We start from the raw sequence: 16,594 nt of genomic DNA, 5'->3' as shown, positions 1-16,594 counted from the left end.
AGAAGAAGAAAAATGAATCGTGTGGCTCGCAGGTTATTTTCCATGTTGATTAGCTCCATATCATTATTCATAGTTGATAAAGTATCTCTGTAATCTGATACATATAGACACAGGGGTTTTTGGAAAAACGATGAAGGAAACTAGTGAGTGAGTGATAAAGCTAGGAACAAAAAGGAAGAGTCCAGTTCTTCTGAGTTACAGCTGACTGTACTAACCATGCTTACTTTTTCTTTCAGAGTTTTTGGCCAATAATGTTATTTTTAATTTGCTATTTGGCCTATGAATAATTCATTTAAAAGGAAATCTCAATATCTTTTGAGCTTATTTTAGGGTCCTCGTTTTAGGGCATTGATTAAAATATCAGTCTGTTTCGCATACCAGCATGCTGCCTATCAGTCTTCAGGAAAATTCTTTCTCTCTCTGGGCTGTTTTGCAGTTCTGGTGGATTTGTTGTATTGTATCACACTGCATTATGTTAAAATATTTCCTTCTTGCCATTAACTTTACAATCTGGTTGGGTGTGGTGGCTCGGGCCTGTAATCCTAGCAATTTGGGAGGCTGGGGCAGGAGGATCGCTTGAGCCCAGGAGCTTGAGACCAGCCTGGGCAACATGGAGAGACCTCATCTCTACAAAAAGTAAAAAATTAGTGGGGCATAGTGGCACACACCTGTAGTCCTAGACACTTAAGAGGCTGAGGTGGGAGGATCATTTGACCCCGGGAGGTAGAGGCTGCAACGAGGTGTGATTGCACCACTGCACTCCAGCCTGGACAACAGAGTGAGCTCCTGTCTCAGAACAAACAATAAACAAACAAAAAACCTTAAAGACAAAAAGTTACAATCCAATTATTAAAGGCATATTCTGATTTTTTCCTTAATATTTGTTTCACTGTGATTAAAATAGCTAAATTAACAGTTTTGACGTTATCCGTCAAGTTGGCAGAAATAGTAGAAGTTATTTTTCCACAACCTCATTTCTGTCTTCAAAGCACCACATCTAGGACTAAGAAAGAAATGTGTGCTGTTGGTAACATTATACTTCTTAGTTGTCCTGCTGATACTGCCAACACAGTAGCCAAACAACTGTAATAACTTTTGGAAGGCATCTGCGACGTTGACACTTGGCCCATTATGAACTGCACCAAACCCCTCCAAGCATTTCCTATAGGTCTGAAAGCTGCTGTCAGGCAATAAAAGCTTTTGATTGTTACTGACTTGGGCTAGACTCATGTTCTACTTACAAATTTCCATTTGGTGTTTCTGTTGGTGTTTGAAGCAGGGAAAAGGTTTATTTGAAATCTTAAAATTCATTCCATATTTCTTTAAATCAATATAAATCAAAAGCCGTCTCAGAAAATTGTCAATAAGTCTGGCCAAGTCAGAAGTAAATGTCAAGTCTTCTGAAGGTTGCATTTTCTCAAGGAAGCACTATTCAAGCATATTTGTTAGCTCAATTAGTCTGATTTAGTAGCTCCATCAGTGAGCTAGGGCCTCTGGCACTAGCAGAGTAATTTGATTTCTAAGGTGTCAGTAAGAGACTAAAAACTATCCAAAATGGTAAATCCATGTCCTGAAAGCAGACGTACAGATCTTAACATTCTTGGCGGCATAGCTGTCAGGGAAACGTGGTGATCTTTGATACTGTCTTCATCTGGGATTAGTGCCCCTCAATGTCACATGCCTGGGAACTCTGATTTTGACCATAAGTTCCTGGAGAGTGCTGTGAGGTGACAGGACGGATGTTCCTTTTGGAAAGTCAGTTCTCTGAAGTGATCCTTTTACTTCTTTAAGTGTCTTTAGTGGCAAAAGGTAGAGGCTGACAGCCCTGAAGACAGCAGTGCAGGGCATGTTTTAGAAAAGGAGAATATTATTGTCAAAGCCTATCAATCTGGTCTCTTTTCTCCCTCACTTCATCCAGAGGCCATGAAACTAACTTTCTGATTCTCAGATACGTACTTTGAGAAAGCGTAGTCATATTGTGACTGGGGCTACTTAGGACCTCAAGCCAGCAGGAGAAGTGTGGCTTGCATCATCTAAGTGAGAGGTGAAGAGAATGGGACCACGATAACCTAAACCACTGTATTATATCCTTCCCTTTCTTAACTCCCTGCTGAACTGATCTGACCAGTGTAACATACAAAATAATTATTTTTCACCTCTAGGAATTAGAAAGCAACCTGCCTGGCATTCCTGTCTCAAGGGTAAATCTAAGCTGGTTACAAAAAAGGGGAGGGTTCGTTGGACGAAGACTGAGGAATTTCACAAAATTGAAAGTATAATGGAATGGACTATAGGTGCAGAGATGCAGCTGGCCCTCAGGAACACCAGAAACTGGGACATTAATGACATTCAAATGTTGTGTCACTCATCATGGCTAAGATTCTGTATGTCAGCTTCATTATCTTTTGTTGGACACTTGTTTGCGCCACATGTTGAAAAACATGGCCTCAGACAGTTACTGGTTTTTAAATTTTAGACCTTAAACTACTGGTCTCACTCTCTCAGTACTTCAAGTTAAAGCATTATGGGTTTTATTTAGGTCATCACCTATCAATGAACCAGTCAACTACAGACAGTAGATCAGGGTACTGTGATTAGCCAAGCTTGGGTCAGATGTCTACACCAAGCTCAATTAACTGTCGCCAAGAGATGGAGGTCGCACTATAATAATATGGTAGCTCTAGTCATAACCACATGCTTGGAGGAGGAATGAATGACAGGCATACCCTCCGGTGTCCATTACACATAGCTAAAAAAAAAAAAAAAAGGAAAAGAAAGTCTTAAAAAACAGAAAAGCAAAGATATATTTAGGCACAAATATATATAAAGTCAAATCCAAGGTCAAAGCCATTTATTAAAGAGAGTAATTTTATTTTGATAAGTATATTTCAAAATAAAAAGATTATGTGAATAAGTTCTACGAAATCAAGTAACATATTATCCAAAACATAGTAAAACCTATGAGCGATATAAGAGGAAATGAACTGTGTATCTATAAAACCAAAGATATTCCATTAAAAAGCTATTTGAATTGATAAAAACCGAGTTCAATAAAATGGTGGGATGAGATAAATACACAAAAATCAATAGCTAGCCTGTATAACAGCAATAATGTATTAGAAATGTGGTGAAAAGGAAATCCTATTCTTAATAGCATCGAAAATATAATAATGGTAGGGAGTAGACTGGAATGAATATTTGATTAAATTAGTATAAAATTTATTTAAAAGAATAAAACACAAAGAATAACACAGGCTGGGCACGGTGGCTTACACCTGTAATCCCAGCACTTTGGGAGGCCAAGCCAGGTGGATTGCTTGAGGCTAGGATTCAAGACCAGCCTGGCCAACTGGAGAAACCCTGTCTATACTAAAATTACAAAAATTAGCTGGGTGTGGTGGCACACGACTGTATTTCTAGCTACTTGGGAGGCTGAGGCACAAGAATCACTTTAACCCAGGAAGTGGAGGTTGCAGTGAGCCAAGATCATACCACTAAACTCTGGCCTGGGTGATAGAGTGAGACGCTCTCTCTCAAAAATAATAATAATACTAATAACATATATGCACACACATGGACATATACGTTAAAGGCAAGAATAATGAGAGGTAATTAGCCCTGCCAGATATTATAATTAAAGCAGTGTAGTATTGATGCAAAAATAAACAAATAAATGAACAAAATAAATAATCTTGTAATTGATCCTGATATACTTCAAATACGAATATGTGATAAAACTGCACAAACCAAAGTATGAGAAACTATTATTCAGCACAGAGTATTGGGACAACCAGTGGTTATGTAAAAAGAGAGAGGCACATTACTACAGTTAAGAGTCAACCAGGAATCTGGTCAAGTTATTTGTGGCAAATATGATAAAAGTTCATTTTTGACTCATTGAAAGCTCATTCAAATCAATGAGAAATTCCAATAAGCAGTGTTTATAAAACCGTATACTCAACAATCCTACCTCAAAGGTGGATATAATTGGTACAACCCTTTGTAATTTAATAACGAATACATTTCAAGAATATAAAAAATATTCACATTCCTTGATTCAATAATTTTTTCTTTGGTAAACCATCTTGACAAGATAATTTGGAAAACTGAAATGTATTGTGGACCAATCTACTCATCACTACATATATAGTCATTGCCACATTACTGTATAAAATAGTAACCCTGTTGTTCTCTAACCCTGTTTTCCTGTTTTTCTTTTCATGGCATTATTTATTACCTGACATTTGTTTATTACCAGTCCCTCCCCGACCACTAAAATGTAAGCCCCATGAGAACTGGACTACTTTGTTCACTACTATATTTCCAAGCCCCAGAACCCTGCCTAACATACCCTAGGAAGTTGATAAATAGTTGTGGAATGAAGAAACAATTTTGAACATCTCACAATAAAGAAATAGTTTAGACAAGTATGATTTATCTATTCAATATAATATTATGAAGCAATTAGATTTACTTATAGGAATAACAATATGGAGAAGTATTTATAATGAAATGTTTAAGAAGAATATAGTTTTACACATATATTATGATAACAAATACAGAAAAAGAAACTCTGTGGAGAGAAATAGAAATGGAAGGAGCTAACACCAAACATTAAGAATGGTGGGGAAAAGAGAATACAGGTAATTTTCCTCTTCTATCTAGTTTTGGGCATTTCCTAGGTGTTCCACAACATGCATTTTTAAAATATTGGACAACTTGATAAATGCAGTATATCACAAGGGAAGATTTTTTTGTTTTGTTTTGAAATGGAGTTTTGCTCTTGTTGCCCAGGCTGGAGTGCAACGGTGCGATCTTGGCTCACTGTAACCTCCGCCTCCCGGGTTAAAGCAATTCTCCTGCCTCTGCCTCCTGAGTAGCTGGGATTACAGGCATGCACCACCACACCCAGCTAATTTTGTATTTTTAGTAGACACAGGGTTTCTCCATGTTGGTCAGGCTAGTCTCGAACTCCTGACCTCAGCTGATCCACCTGCCTCAGCCTCCCAAAGTGCTGGGATTACAGGCGTGAACCACTGCGCCCAGCAAACAAGGGAAGATTTTTAAAAATCACCCATGATAAGAGGATATGATTTCAAATTAAAATAATGACAAGTAGGAAAAAGGTTGAGAACAGCAAAAGTGCTAAAAGTAGGAAATTATAAGTTAATGTTTTTGTTTATTTTAGTATAATTAGATAAGTTTATATATAAGAAAATATATAAAGCTGATTATCCTTTGAGTCACTAGACAAAAACATAGTCTATTTTGCTTACTTCTGTTATTCAACCACATTACTACCCTTAAGTTCCTCCTATACAGAAATTCTGAAACTAACAGGTGACTCTCAAAAATGCAGATTCCTGGTGTTCATTCCCAGGAATTTCTAATTCAAGAGGACTAGGTGACGCCCAGGAATCTGTGTGTGTTTTAAAAGTAGTCCCTGGATGAGTCTGTGTTTGGGAATGCCTGGGATAAGTGGCAGGGAGGCTTTCCCTCCTGGGAGAAAAACCCTGAACTCTTGAGTGGAAGAAGCTCTCTCGTATCTGCCCTTGGGTCACTACTCCTCCTCCAGTGTTGCCCCAGCCACTGCAGTTCTTGGGTGTCCAGCTGAGGGTGTGTCGGGGAGAGAATCTATAGCCCTAGTTCGAGGAACCAATGGACTGGCCTTCCTCTGCCCCTTGGGCCTCCACCTACTGACCCAGCCACCAGAGGCTGTGTTAAGCCGGGCTGGGCTCTTTACAGTCTAAAGTACTCAATGCAACACATTGGCTTAGTGTCATCATGGAGTCAGAACCCCTCATCCTGGTGGCCACTGTCCGGTGGGCTTGTTTTATAATGTTCTGCGCTTTACCCCAGCGTTACAAGCTCTCAGTGCTGAGCCTCTGTCCCAACCATTTCCTTTGTTCCCCCCGGAAGTCCCATTGGATTGTAAACAGACGCCTCCACGTCCATGGTCCTCACACAGGCACTCTTTCTTTATTTGAAATCTGACTCTCTCCCGAGGCCACTTCTGCAGACCTCATTTGTTCAGATTTCAAGTGACCAGTAGGTGTTGTTAATAATCCCTGATTGTCCCCTCCCTGCCATTTCTCCATCATTTCACTTACATTCTTGGTCAAAAACAAAGAAACAAAACCAAGCAAACCAAACTCAAACAAAACAAGAATTCTCTCTGATTCTGATAATCGTGTTGTCTTAGTCCATTTGAGCTTCTATAAAAAAATACCATAAACTGTATGGCTTACAAATAACAGAAATCTATTTCTCAAAGCAGATTCAGTGTCTTGCCAAGGCCCACTTTCTCATAGATGGCGGCCTCTCCTTGTGTCCTCACATGGTGAGAGGGGCAAGGCAGCTCTCTGTGGCCTCTTTCATAAGGGCACTAATCCCCTGATTCAATCACATTCGAAAGACCCCACCTCCTAAAATGAGCATCTTGGTGATTAGGTTTCAACATATGAATTTTGGAGAAACACAAATACTCAGAGCATACCACATGACGTCCAACTCAGTGTCTTTTTTTTTTTTCATTTCATGGCTGACTTCTGACCCTCTCCTCAAGAATCTTAAGGGTACAATGGCTTACACTCTTTCTCTTCACCAGTTCATGTCCTGCCATCCTAGATGATTTCATTGGCCTATGGACCACACATCTTTTAGCCACACTGTCCCTGCTCTCTGCCTTCTCTCTCTCCCCACCATCTTCAACACCTAGGAGGAGATTGCATGGCAACACAGAGGGCAGGAAAAGGCCAATACTGAATAACATTCTCATTGACTCCTTCTCCAGGAGAAAACCTGGAGAGAGGCAACTCTCTTTTTTGTTTCCCAATCAGTAGTAAAGTTGAGGGTGCCTTTTGCTTGAGAGTTTCTCAGTGAGCATGGCCCAGCAGGGATAAAAGAAAGGGATCAAAACACAGGGAGCCCTTATAAAGGACATAAGCTAAATACTTAAATGAGATTCTTGAGGTTTTTATGTTGTCTAGTTCAGCACTCTAGTGTTGGAGAGCAGATCGTGGGGAGATGGGGAGGAGTCATAGCTTGGAATAAGGAGTCTGGTTGTCCTCTGGTAATCTCTTTTCTTGGCTGCCTCAAATCCTTTGTGGAAAGCAGTTTGCCATATGCATGCCTCTGTGTGTGTGTGTGTGTGTGTATGTGTGTGTGTGTGTGTGTGTGTGAGAGAGAGAGAGAGAGAGAGATACATAGCAGCTCAGTGACAGGCAACCGGATAGAGCCGAGTTCAGAGCAGTAAAAAGGAAATCCTGAACATTTCCAAAACATACAAGTAACACACCAAAAAGCAAATGATGTACCAAATACCATTACCTAAAAATTTCTTGGCTTCCTTGACTCTCCTTCAATATTCTAGTCTGAAATACATAACCTTCTATCTTTATGTTCTTACTTCTTACTTATACATAGAAAATCTACTCTGATCTTCTTAAGTGCTCCAATTCCCAGGCACCCTCATTTCCCCCTAGTCATTCTGCCCATTCTGGATTTATCTCCTTCTCTATATAGCCTAAACCATGTCACTTGTCACTACAATAAGTCACTTTTCGGCATCCTTGAGTCCTTCCATTCTTGTTTTTTTACTTCTTTGCCCATGCCTAGAAATCCCCAACTGTAGGCCAATCCAACTATCCACCTTCTCTTCTCTTACCATTTATTGCCTCATGAGTGCCACAAAGAGAAGAATCACAAATGCATTATTATTAATTTCAGCCAGGCCCCTAAATTGTTCCCTCTCTTAATCCCCTGTGTGACTCTTCCAGGATTTCACCATTCTCCTTAAACACTCTACCATCTAGCAGCAGATGACTTTGCTGCCTACTTAATGGAGGAAGGATATCAAGACCCTCAAGAATGAACTTTGTATCCTCTCACATATCCATTTCTGCCTTCTTCCTTCCTGGCTCCTCCCATCCAAACAAATCCCTTGACCTGATATCTAAATTCCTTCCCTTCCACAATTTAAATAATCTTTATTTCAATACTAAATATTTATTCTTTTCTCTTTTTTTGTGATAGAGTCTTGCTCTGTCGCCAAGCTGGAGTGCAGTGGTGCGATCGTGGCTGACTGCAACCTCTGCCTCCGGGATTCAAGAGATTCTCCTGCCTCAGACTCCTGAGTAGATGGGACTACAGGCACGCCCCACCATATCCAGCTAATTTTTGTATTTTTAGTAGAGACGGGGTTTCACCATGTTGGCCAGGATGGTCTCGATCTGATGGTCTTGACCTCTTGACCTCGTGACCCGCCCACCTCGGCCTCCCAAAGTGCTGGGATTACAGGTGTGAGCCACTGTGCCCGGCCTAAATATTTATTCTTTAGACAAATATTTATTAAGCAGCAGGTACCAGGCTGGGCTACTGGGATAAAGTGACAAATAGAACCCAGCTGCAAAAGATGCTTGTTGAATTGCTTGATGGCACCCCTTTTCTGTGAATTGCACACTCTGCCTTTATTTACTGGTTGGTTGCCCTGGAAGCTTCCATATGACAACTCTCACCCACTGGCCTCCCTGAGTAGTTTGAAGTGGGCACCTAAACCAAGACTGGCAATCAATCCGTTCACTGGGAAATTTGTAATTGGAACTGGCAGTCAGAATCAGACTGTAACAGGGTAATTTGGAAGTTGGTAGTAGCCATTTACTGCCATGTGGACTAAGACAAAGAGAGAGCCATTCTGCAGTGAGAGGAGAGCTGAGACAGATTCAGAGAATGGTGAAGAGACAAGAGGTTCTCCAAAAGAGGATTTTCTGGGTTTTTTTTAAGGTGCTCCAGTCTCCAGTTCCATTCCCAAGGCCTAGATGCACCCCTGTCATAAAATGCCAGGGCCCTTCTAATAAACTTTCTTTCTGCTTAAGATAGTATTTTGTATTGGGTTTCTGTTATTTGTAACCAGAAAGCAAATGGGAGGCCTACCATTTTTGCTGGAAAGCTGATCTGCCTTGTTTTATAATTGCTGTCTGTTGGGCCCCAGCCATGTGTCTTCTGAGGATAGAATTCTAGGGGACTAGGTAGCAAATGTCAGGATGTTGCCTCTTATTTTCAGCATTAATTAAGATACTACAAGAACTAAACATGCTCAAATACAGCAGAAGCCTGCCTGGGAACCACAGGGCCAGGGTGTGCCTCTGTTCTGTGAAGTTCTTTTGCCTTCTGCCAGTTGCCTGAGACTACTGAGGTCAGATAATCATGGGCTTTGCGGAATAACGGCTGCCAAATTATCTACTGCACCGTTTCTAAAGCTATCAATTATCCCCTTTCTCTCTTAAATTTTCAACACTTCCCTCTCTGTTGGCTCCTTACATCAGCATTTAAATCTACTGCCCTCTTAAAATCTATTCTAGAGTTACCAATTTTTCCTTCCTATTACAGGTAAACTTCTTGAAGAAGTAGTTCATACTCAGTGACAAGCCATAGCAAGTAGGTGGCCTTACTCTCTGCTGCAACTCTCTTACTAAGGTTGCAGTCGCCTACCTACCTTATCACTAAATACAACTAATGGTTTCCAGGTCTTACCTTATTTGATCTTTCAGGAGTGTGTGACACTATTGACCACTTCAGCATTCCTGAAACACTTTTTCTTGGCTTCTGTGGTACCACATGCTCCTGGTTTTCTTGTTACATATCTGCTTATTTCTTTGCAAGTTTTTTTTTTTTTTTTTTTTTGCTCTATGCCTTCCATGTGTTGGTGTTCTTCCAGTTTGATCCCAGTCCTCAATCCTCAATCCTGGTGCCATCCTAAACTCTCCTGGGGCAATCTCAACCACTCTGTTGGCATTACTGTACATACCCAAATATAAGACAGAGCCCTCTTTCTCCCACCAAAATCAGAAAACAGGGAGTCACTTTATAGTCTGACCCTTAAAAGTCCTTCATGGCCAGTCATGGTGGCTCACACCTATAATCCCAACACTTTGGGAGGCCAAGGCAGGAAGATTGCTTGAGCCCAGGAGTTCAAGACCAGCTTAGGCAACATAGTGAGCCCTTGTCTATGCAAAAAACCCAAACAATTAGCCGGGTATGGTGGCATGCACCTGTAGTCCCAGCTACTTGGGAGGCTGAGGTGGGAGGATTGCTTGAGCCTGGAAAGTTGAGGCTGCGTGAGCTGTGATTGTGCCACTGCACTCTAGCCTGGGCAGCAGAGACCTTGTCTCAAAAAAAAAAAAAAAAAAAAAAAAAAAGTCCTTCATGTTACTGGATGCTCTCAATTATTTTGAACAACAAAATGCTTTTTGGGGAAATATACATTAGCATGAAATGATCTCATTCAATGCTCATACAAAGCCACCTGACAGAATTGAAAAGAAAGGAAACAAATTGAACACAGACTTTAAAATTACTTCTAGGGAAATATCTTCACACTTGGAAGTGTTGGATGTCCTTGTAAACAAGTCTTTAAAAGTCACTATAAAAAGCAATATGGTACGTGAATATAATTACAGGATGAATGATGTAGCGTGATTAGATACTTGTGGCTTGGAATAAAATTCCCAGTGACAGTATTATATATAGAGTTAAAAACCTGGGTAGAAGTGAACATGGTACGTCCTGGGAAATATGTTAGAGACTCAAAATGGGACACTTGTGATGATAAAGGCACTATGAAGAATTTCAATGAAATTATTTTAAAGATTATATTTATATAATATGTAATTTAAAGTAAGCATAATTAAATTAATATATTAAATATTATAAATAGAGCCCTGATTATTTCTTTTTTCCCAACTTTTTCTTCTTAATTTTTTTAACTTATTTTAGGTTTGGGGGTACATGTGAAGGGTTTGTTACACAGGTAAACTCATGTCACGGGAATTTGCTGTACAGATTATTTCATCACCCTGGAATTGAGCCCAGTATTCAAAAGTTATTTTTTTCTGCTCCTGTCCCTCCTCCCACCCTCTACCCTAAAGCAGACCCCTGTGTATGCTGTCTCCTTCTTTGTGATCATAAATTCTTGTCATTTAGCTCCCACTTATAAGCGAGAACATGCGGTATTTGGTCTTCTGTTCCTGTGCTAGTTTGCTGAGGATAATGGCCTCTAGCTCCATCCATGTTCCTGCAAAAGGCATGATCTCATTCTTTTTCATAGCTGCAGAGCCCTGATTATTTCATCTGTATCTCCGAAAGTTCATATGTTCAAGTTGGCCACAAAGTTTTATGGGGGGGGATTGTTTTTGTTTTTATTTTTTGAGGCATGGTCTTGCTCTGTTACTCAGGCTGGAGTGCAATGGCACAATAACCTATCTCTGCAGCCTCGACCTCCCAGGCTGGTGATCCTCCCTCCCGAGTAGCTGGGACTACAGGCACACACCACCACGCCTAGCTAATTTTTTTTTTTTTTTTTTTTTAATGTAGAGACCCGGTTTTGCCCTGTTGCCTACTCTGGTCTTGAATTCCTGAGCTCAAGCTATCTGCCTGCCTCGGCCTCCCAAAGTGCTGGGATTACTGGTGTGAGCCGCTGAGGGGCCTGGGGGAGTGGGGTGGATTTTAATTGGAAAAATGGAGGCTCACCTTATGCTCAGAGGCACCTTATACTCAGGCATATGTAGTATATGCTGATGACTCACTTCTCCAGTCCTATCTCCCTGCTAAACTCCAGATCTAAGTAATGAACATCTTACTCATATTTCTAGTCAGATGTATTTAAACTACCTATGTATGCACAGGTACTTTAAATTTGCTCGTCCAAAGTTAAACTAACATTGTCTCCCATCTGCTCCTCTTTCTCGTTCCCCCCTCAGCGAATGCCACCACCTTCATTCAGCTGCCCAAGTTGAAACCTGAGTTACCCACATCTCCTCTCTCTCCCACACACCCCTGCTGTTTCTATCTATCTCCTAAATCTCTCTCTTATCTGTTCACTTTTCTTAATCCTCTCTGCTTTATTCCAGGCCACCATCATCTCCTCCCTAGACTACTGTAACAAAATCTGAACTGTTTTGTTTTTGTTTTTGTTTTGGGTCTTGACTTCTTCCAAACTACACTCCAAGAAGCAGCCTGAGTGTTCCTTCTAAAATGCAAATCTGGGTCAAATCCCACCTGTAGGCGTGGCTGACTCCTATCTACCTTCAGGTCTCTGTTTAGAGGCCAATGCTTCTCTAATTCTCCTTCCCCCACCCCCACACACAATTTAGTCAAGTTAGACGCTCTTACTAAGTTTTCCCACACTCCTTATCTTTCCTTACCATAACAGTCTTTACACTTCTTTGTTATAATTGTTTACCCTTTCTGCTAGACTGGGAACTTTGTTTATCTGGCTCATCACTGTCTTCCCTTAACACAAGCCAGGACCAGAGACACAGGATGTACTTTATAAATATTAAATGAATGAACCAATAATGTTGTTATCCCAGCATCCAGCACAATACTTGGTGAAAACAGGTCCTCAATAATTTTTGCTGAATTAATAGATTGTTGTTGAACTAAAGATATGTAATTAAGCAACATGTGACAAGCAAAATTAATATTGAGCAGGCCTTGTACTTAAAAAGGAGCACACATCCTTTTTAATTACGCTTAATCAGAGATGGCTCCCTAGAACAGGTGGCTTTTGAAGGAGAACAGGAGAAAAAAAATTCTTACCTAGTGGAAAGTAAAGGGCAAATATAAAAATAACAATCTCTGTGCAGAAGAAAATCACTTTCTTAAGACTGGGGCAACTTCTAGTTGAAGTCTGCTGTGTTCCATCCTGAGATCTTGCTAGTCAGTGGACTAGCTTTCTTCTTCTCTACCTCGGATACTGGGATCCAGCCAGGGACTCAGCTGCAGAATCTCATTACTGCCAGCAGTTAAACACTGAATTGTACGTCCTTTCTAATGTTGAAAAAAAAAATTCTTTTACTATAGAGAATAAGATTCCTACCAAGTTTTATATTCGTAGGCTTTAATATTTCATTTAATTTTTACATCAAAATACATTAGCATAAATTTCACAAGATATCAGTCTAGTTATTTTTGGCCTGCATTTCGATAACTTTTACTGACATACAATGGCCACTCTGTTTTCTTTGCTCTGAAGTTTCTTTGTGCACTTATTCCTTGAACATGGGCCTCATGTGCTAACTTTACGTAGATGAAAAAACTGTTAATTTCATGAGTGGTTTAATATCTCTTCATAGATTGATAGTTTAGACAATATAAAAGTGTTGATTGGCAGTATAGGTGCAGGCTGAAGTATTTGTTGAAAATCTTGTTGGGAGAATAAGAATGATAAAAGAGATGCCTAAGAAAACCTTTTCTCAGATACGCTTTACTAAACAAAGAACAGGTTAATTACTCAATGATGATTTTTAAAGGGCATGTTGACAGTGTCAGTGACTTTGAAACAAAGGAGCTGAATTCAAGTGTGTGCCTGAGTTATTTAACTATCTTCAACTGATTTAGGATCTGTAGCTTTAACCTGGGGCTCCATCTATTAGTGGTATAATAGAGTGGGTTTTATTAAAATTGTGATTTAATCACAAGCCAGAAATATACAACTGCTTTAAACTTTTTGATATAAAACTGATATACACAGTGGGCTGATAAATTACTGAGACAGTTCATAGAAGTCATATATGAAAACCAGTCTGTCACTAACCACAACTCATGTATTTTTCAAAACTTGGAGACAGATGTAAGCTTCATCTCAGAAGTCATACTACACGTTGTATGTTTAATATAATGAAATCTTTCCAGACTTAGAAAAGATATCAGGAAATTAACATTTGCAAGGCAATTTACAGTTTTCAAAGAGCTTTTCTCATTAATTATCTCAGAAAACTGAATAATGATGTGATTATTAAAGGTTAATTAAGCAAATACTTGTGAAGTAATTGGGAGGTAATCTATTTCTAATTTAACAGGTCAATCACGGGTATTTAGGAAATATTTTTGCTGGTTAACAAGTCTAACCAAAACAAAAAGGTATTTAAATGGTTTCCCTAGTGAAAAACCATAAGCGTGTGTTTCCTCTATTAAGTCAATTGTTTCAAAGAACTGGGATGAGAATTCCCAATTTCACCGTTTTGATGATTTAAGAGCTTCTAGGAAGATTCTGAGCTCTTCCCTCCCGATGTTAATCCATGTCTTATATTGTTCATTTTGGCGCTTTAGAATAAAATATCTTTAGAAAGTAACTATGAGAAAGCACAGAGGGATATGTTAGTGAAATAGCCATTTTCTTGTGGGAAGCAAGACATTTCGGTTATCGACTGTACAGAAGAATGAATAAAACCCAACTCCTATTAACCACCAAACATGACTCCGATTGCGTAATCATACAAAGAAATTTTCTTTAAAAAATTTCCATGGGTGCAGTATACAAAATGATCAATAATCTCATCAGCAGTGGAACTACAAACTGCTTTCTCCTAACTTTGGGTAGCCTGGGTGATGCCTCACGATTACTAAGTGGTTTAAAATCATATCCCACTTGCTCCTTGGTTTATCAGCGAAAGACGTGATTCCCAGGTAGGAAAACGCGAAGTGTCCCGCAAAGGTACAGGTAAAACGTAGCAGTTACTGCGAGAGGACTGGCCCCCGGGAGTCCCAGGGCTCGGTCGGGGCCCCCGCACGAGCTGAGAAAGTGGACAGCGGGCACCTTTGTCTGTGCCTAGTTCCCTGGACCCGGGCCGAGCGACGCGGGTGGGGGCGCGGTTCGGGCGGGTCCCGGCGCTGCCCGGGGGAAGCGCGCGGCGAGGGCGGCCCGGCCTGGAAGCCGGAGGTCAGCGGCTGCGCGGCCGGCCCCCTCCCACGGGAGCCGCGCCAGGGCCCAGCAAGAGCCGGGCGGGATCGCTATTGTTTTTGGCGAGCACATAAATCCCCGCGCCGACCCACTGCGCACCCAGGTTTCCTCCCGGAGGCCATTCGGCTTCCTCTGAGGCCCTATATAGACGCTCCAGGCCCGGACTGTGCAGAGGTGCGCGCCCACGCTGGCCTCCCGGACCAGCCTGAGCTCGGAGCGCCTCTCGCCCTCAGGTCTCTGCAGCCAGAGGCGTCTGGGGAGGTGAGGGGGGAAATCTGTCCCTGGGAGCCGAGGGGCTGCGGCTAGCTGGCGGGAGGAGGAGGAGGATCCGCTTCTCCGGGGTTTCCCTGACGCCAGCAGCGCCCGGTGCGCGCGCCCCGCACCAGTCAGCGGCTCCGGGGAGAAGGGGGAGGGGAGCGGGCCTGTCTCGGCCCGCGAGGCGGCAGCCGGGATTGGAGCGGGGGCGGGCCGCGCGCGGAGCCCAGGGGGTGCGGGCGAGGGAGGCGCGCGCGTGCGCGCGCCCGGGACTCCCGCCCCCCGCCCCCGCCGTCCTCGGTCTCCGCCCCCCTCGCGCTGGTGTGTGGAGCCGGAGTCGGCGGCGGGTGGCGGCGCCTGGGACCTGGAGACCGACCCACCCCCCCGCCCCGGAATGTACTGACTCCCCCTCTCCGCTCTCCTCCCCTCCCCGCCCCGCTGCAGGAGGGAGGCGCCCCTGAGTCTCCCCTCCCGCGAGAGGGGCCGCGCGGGCCGGGCCGGGCCGGGCTGGAGCAGCGGCGGCCGCGGGAGCCGAGCCTGCAGCGAGGGACCGGCTGAGACGCGCGGGAGGGAAGAAGGCAAGGGCTCCGCGGCGCTGTCGCCGCCGCCGCCGCTCACTCTCGGGGAAGAGATGGCGGCGGAGCGGGGAGCCCGGCGACTCCTCAGCACCTCCTCCTTCTGGCTCTACTGCCTGCTGCTGCTCGGGCGCCGGACGCCGGGCGCCGCGGCCGCCAGGAGCGGCTCCGCGCCGCAGTCCCCAGGTAAGCGGCGGGCGCGGGCCCGGGGGTGCGCGGGGGCGCGGCACCGGCTCAGGCGGCGGCGGCTGCGGTGTTTTTGTTTAGGATCCAGGAGAAAACGTGCAGGAACTTCTCTGCCTCGGCTCTGGTTGCCGTAGAGAAAGGGGATCGTGCGTGGTGGGGAGGGGAAGGGCGAAAGGGGGCGCCGCCGGTGGAGGGGCGGCTGCCGGGGGGCAGGTCGGGGGCGCCGAGGTCTAGTTCCGAGCTTTGTACCTGGAGGCAGGTTCACCCCTCGCCTCTCTCCCCTCCCCCAGGTTCATCCCACTTGTAAGAGTGGGACATTCTTGTGCTCACACTAGCACCAGTAGAGGCCACTACACACCTCATTAAATAAACAATCGGATGGCCAATTCATTAATTTTCAGGAAAGGAAAGGGGAGGGGGCTTGAACTCCTGGTTCCCTGGCCAGGGATTTCCCAGCTTCCGAAGTCTCGGGGAAGCGCTGGCTGGTCTCGAGGGACTCCTCGCGCGGGGATTGGAGCCCGAAGTCTGCGGAAGAGCGGGGGTGTCAGAGGGGCACAATTGCCCGCTCACAACCCCTGGTGTTGATTTAACGATGAGGACGCCTTGGAGAGCGGCACGGAGTGATCGTATCTGTTAGTGTTTCCGTTATGGAATGCCTCCTCTTTCCTGGGGATTACAACTATATTTACAGCCTGTTAACCACTCTTAACCAAGGGAATTGTCTGAGCATCGGATTTTAAGTACTTGTACGATGTTTTGAGATGGCATTGTATAAACATATTGAGCCTCAAAAGCCATTTTCAGTTCTGTTTTGGAATATTATAGATTACTGAAACCA

The 16,594-nt window shown here is 43.3% G+C and overlaps 1 protein-coding gene across 8 annotated transcripts in view; it reads left to right on the top strand.

Moving 5' to 3' along the window:
- Positions 1 to 15,424: 15,424 nt before the first annotated feature.
- NEO1 (neogenin 1) overlaps positions 15,425 to 16,594 on the top strand; it is a 266,759-nt gene continuing 265,589 nt past the window's right edge. For 5 of the 8 annotated variants that reach the window (XM_021940692.2, XM_021940691.2, XM_021940696.2 and 2 more), the window contains exon 1: positions 15,445 to 15,756. In XM_021940692.2, coding sequence (XP_021796384.1) covers positions 15,627 to 15,756 — 130 coding nt within the window. In that variant the 5' untranslated portion in view covers positions 15,445 to 15,626. Of the gene's footprint in view, positions 15,757 to 16,594 lie in introns of all 8 variants that reach the window. The other 3 variants (XM_021940695.2, XM_021940697.2, XM_021940693.2) reach the window with 2 other exon arrangements.

This window comes from Papio anubis, chromosome 7 (genome assembly GCF_008728515.1).
Source record: "Papio anubis isolate 15944 chromosome 7, Panubis1.0, whole genome shotgun sequence".
Classification (NCBI taxonomy): domain Eukaryota; kingdom Metazoa; phylum Chordata; class Mammalia; order Primates; family Cercopithecidae; genus Papio; species Papio anubis.
The sequence above is the reverse complement of the archived record's forward strand: the minus strand, read 5'-3'. Positions and strand labels throughout refer to the sequence as shown.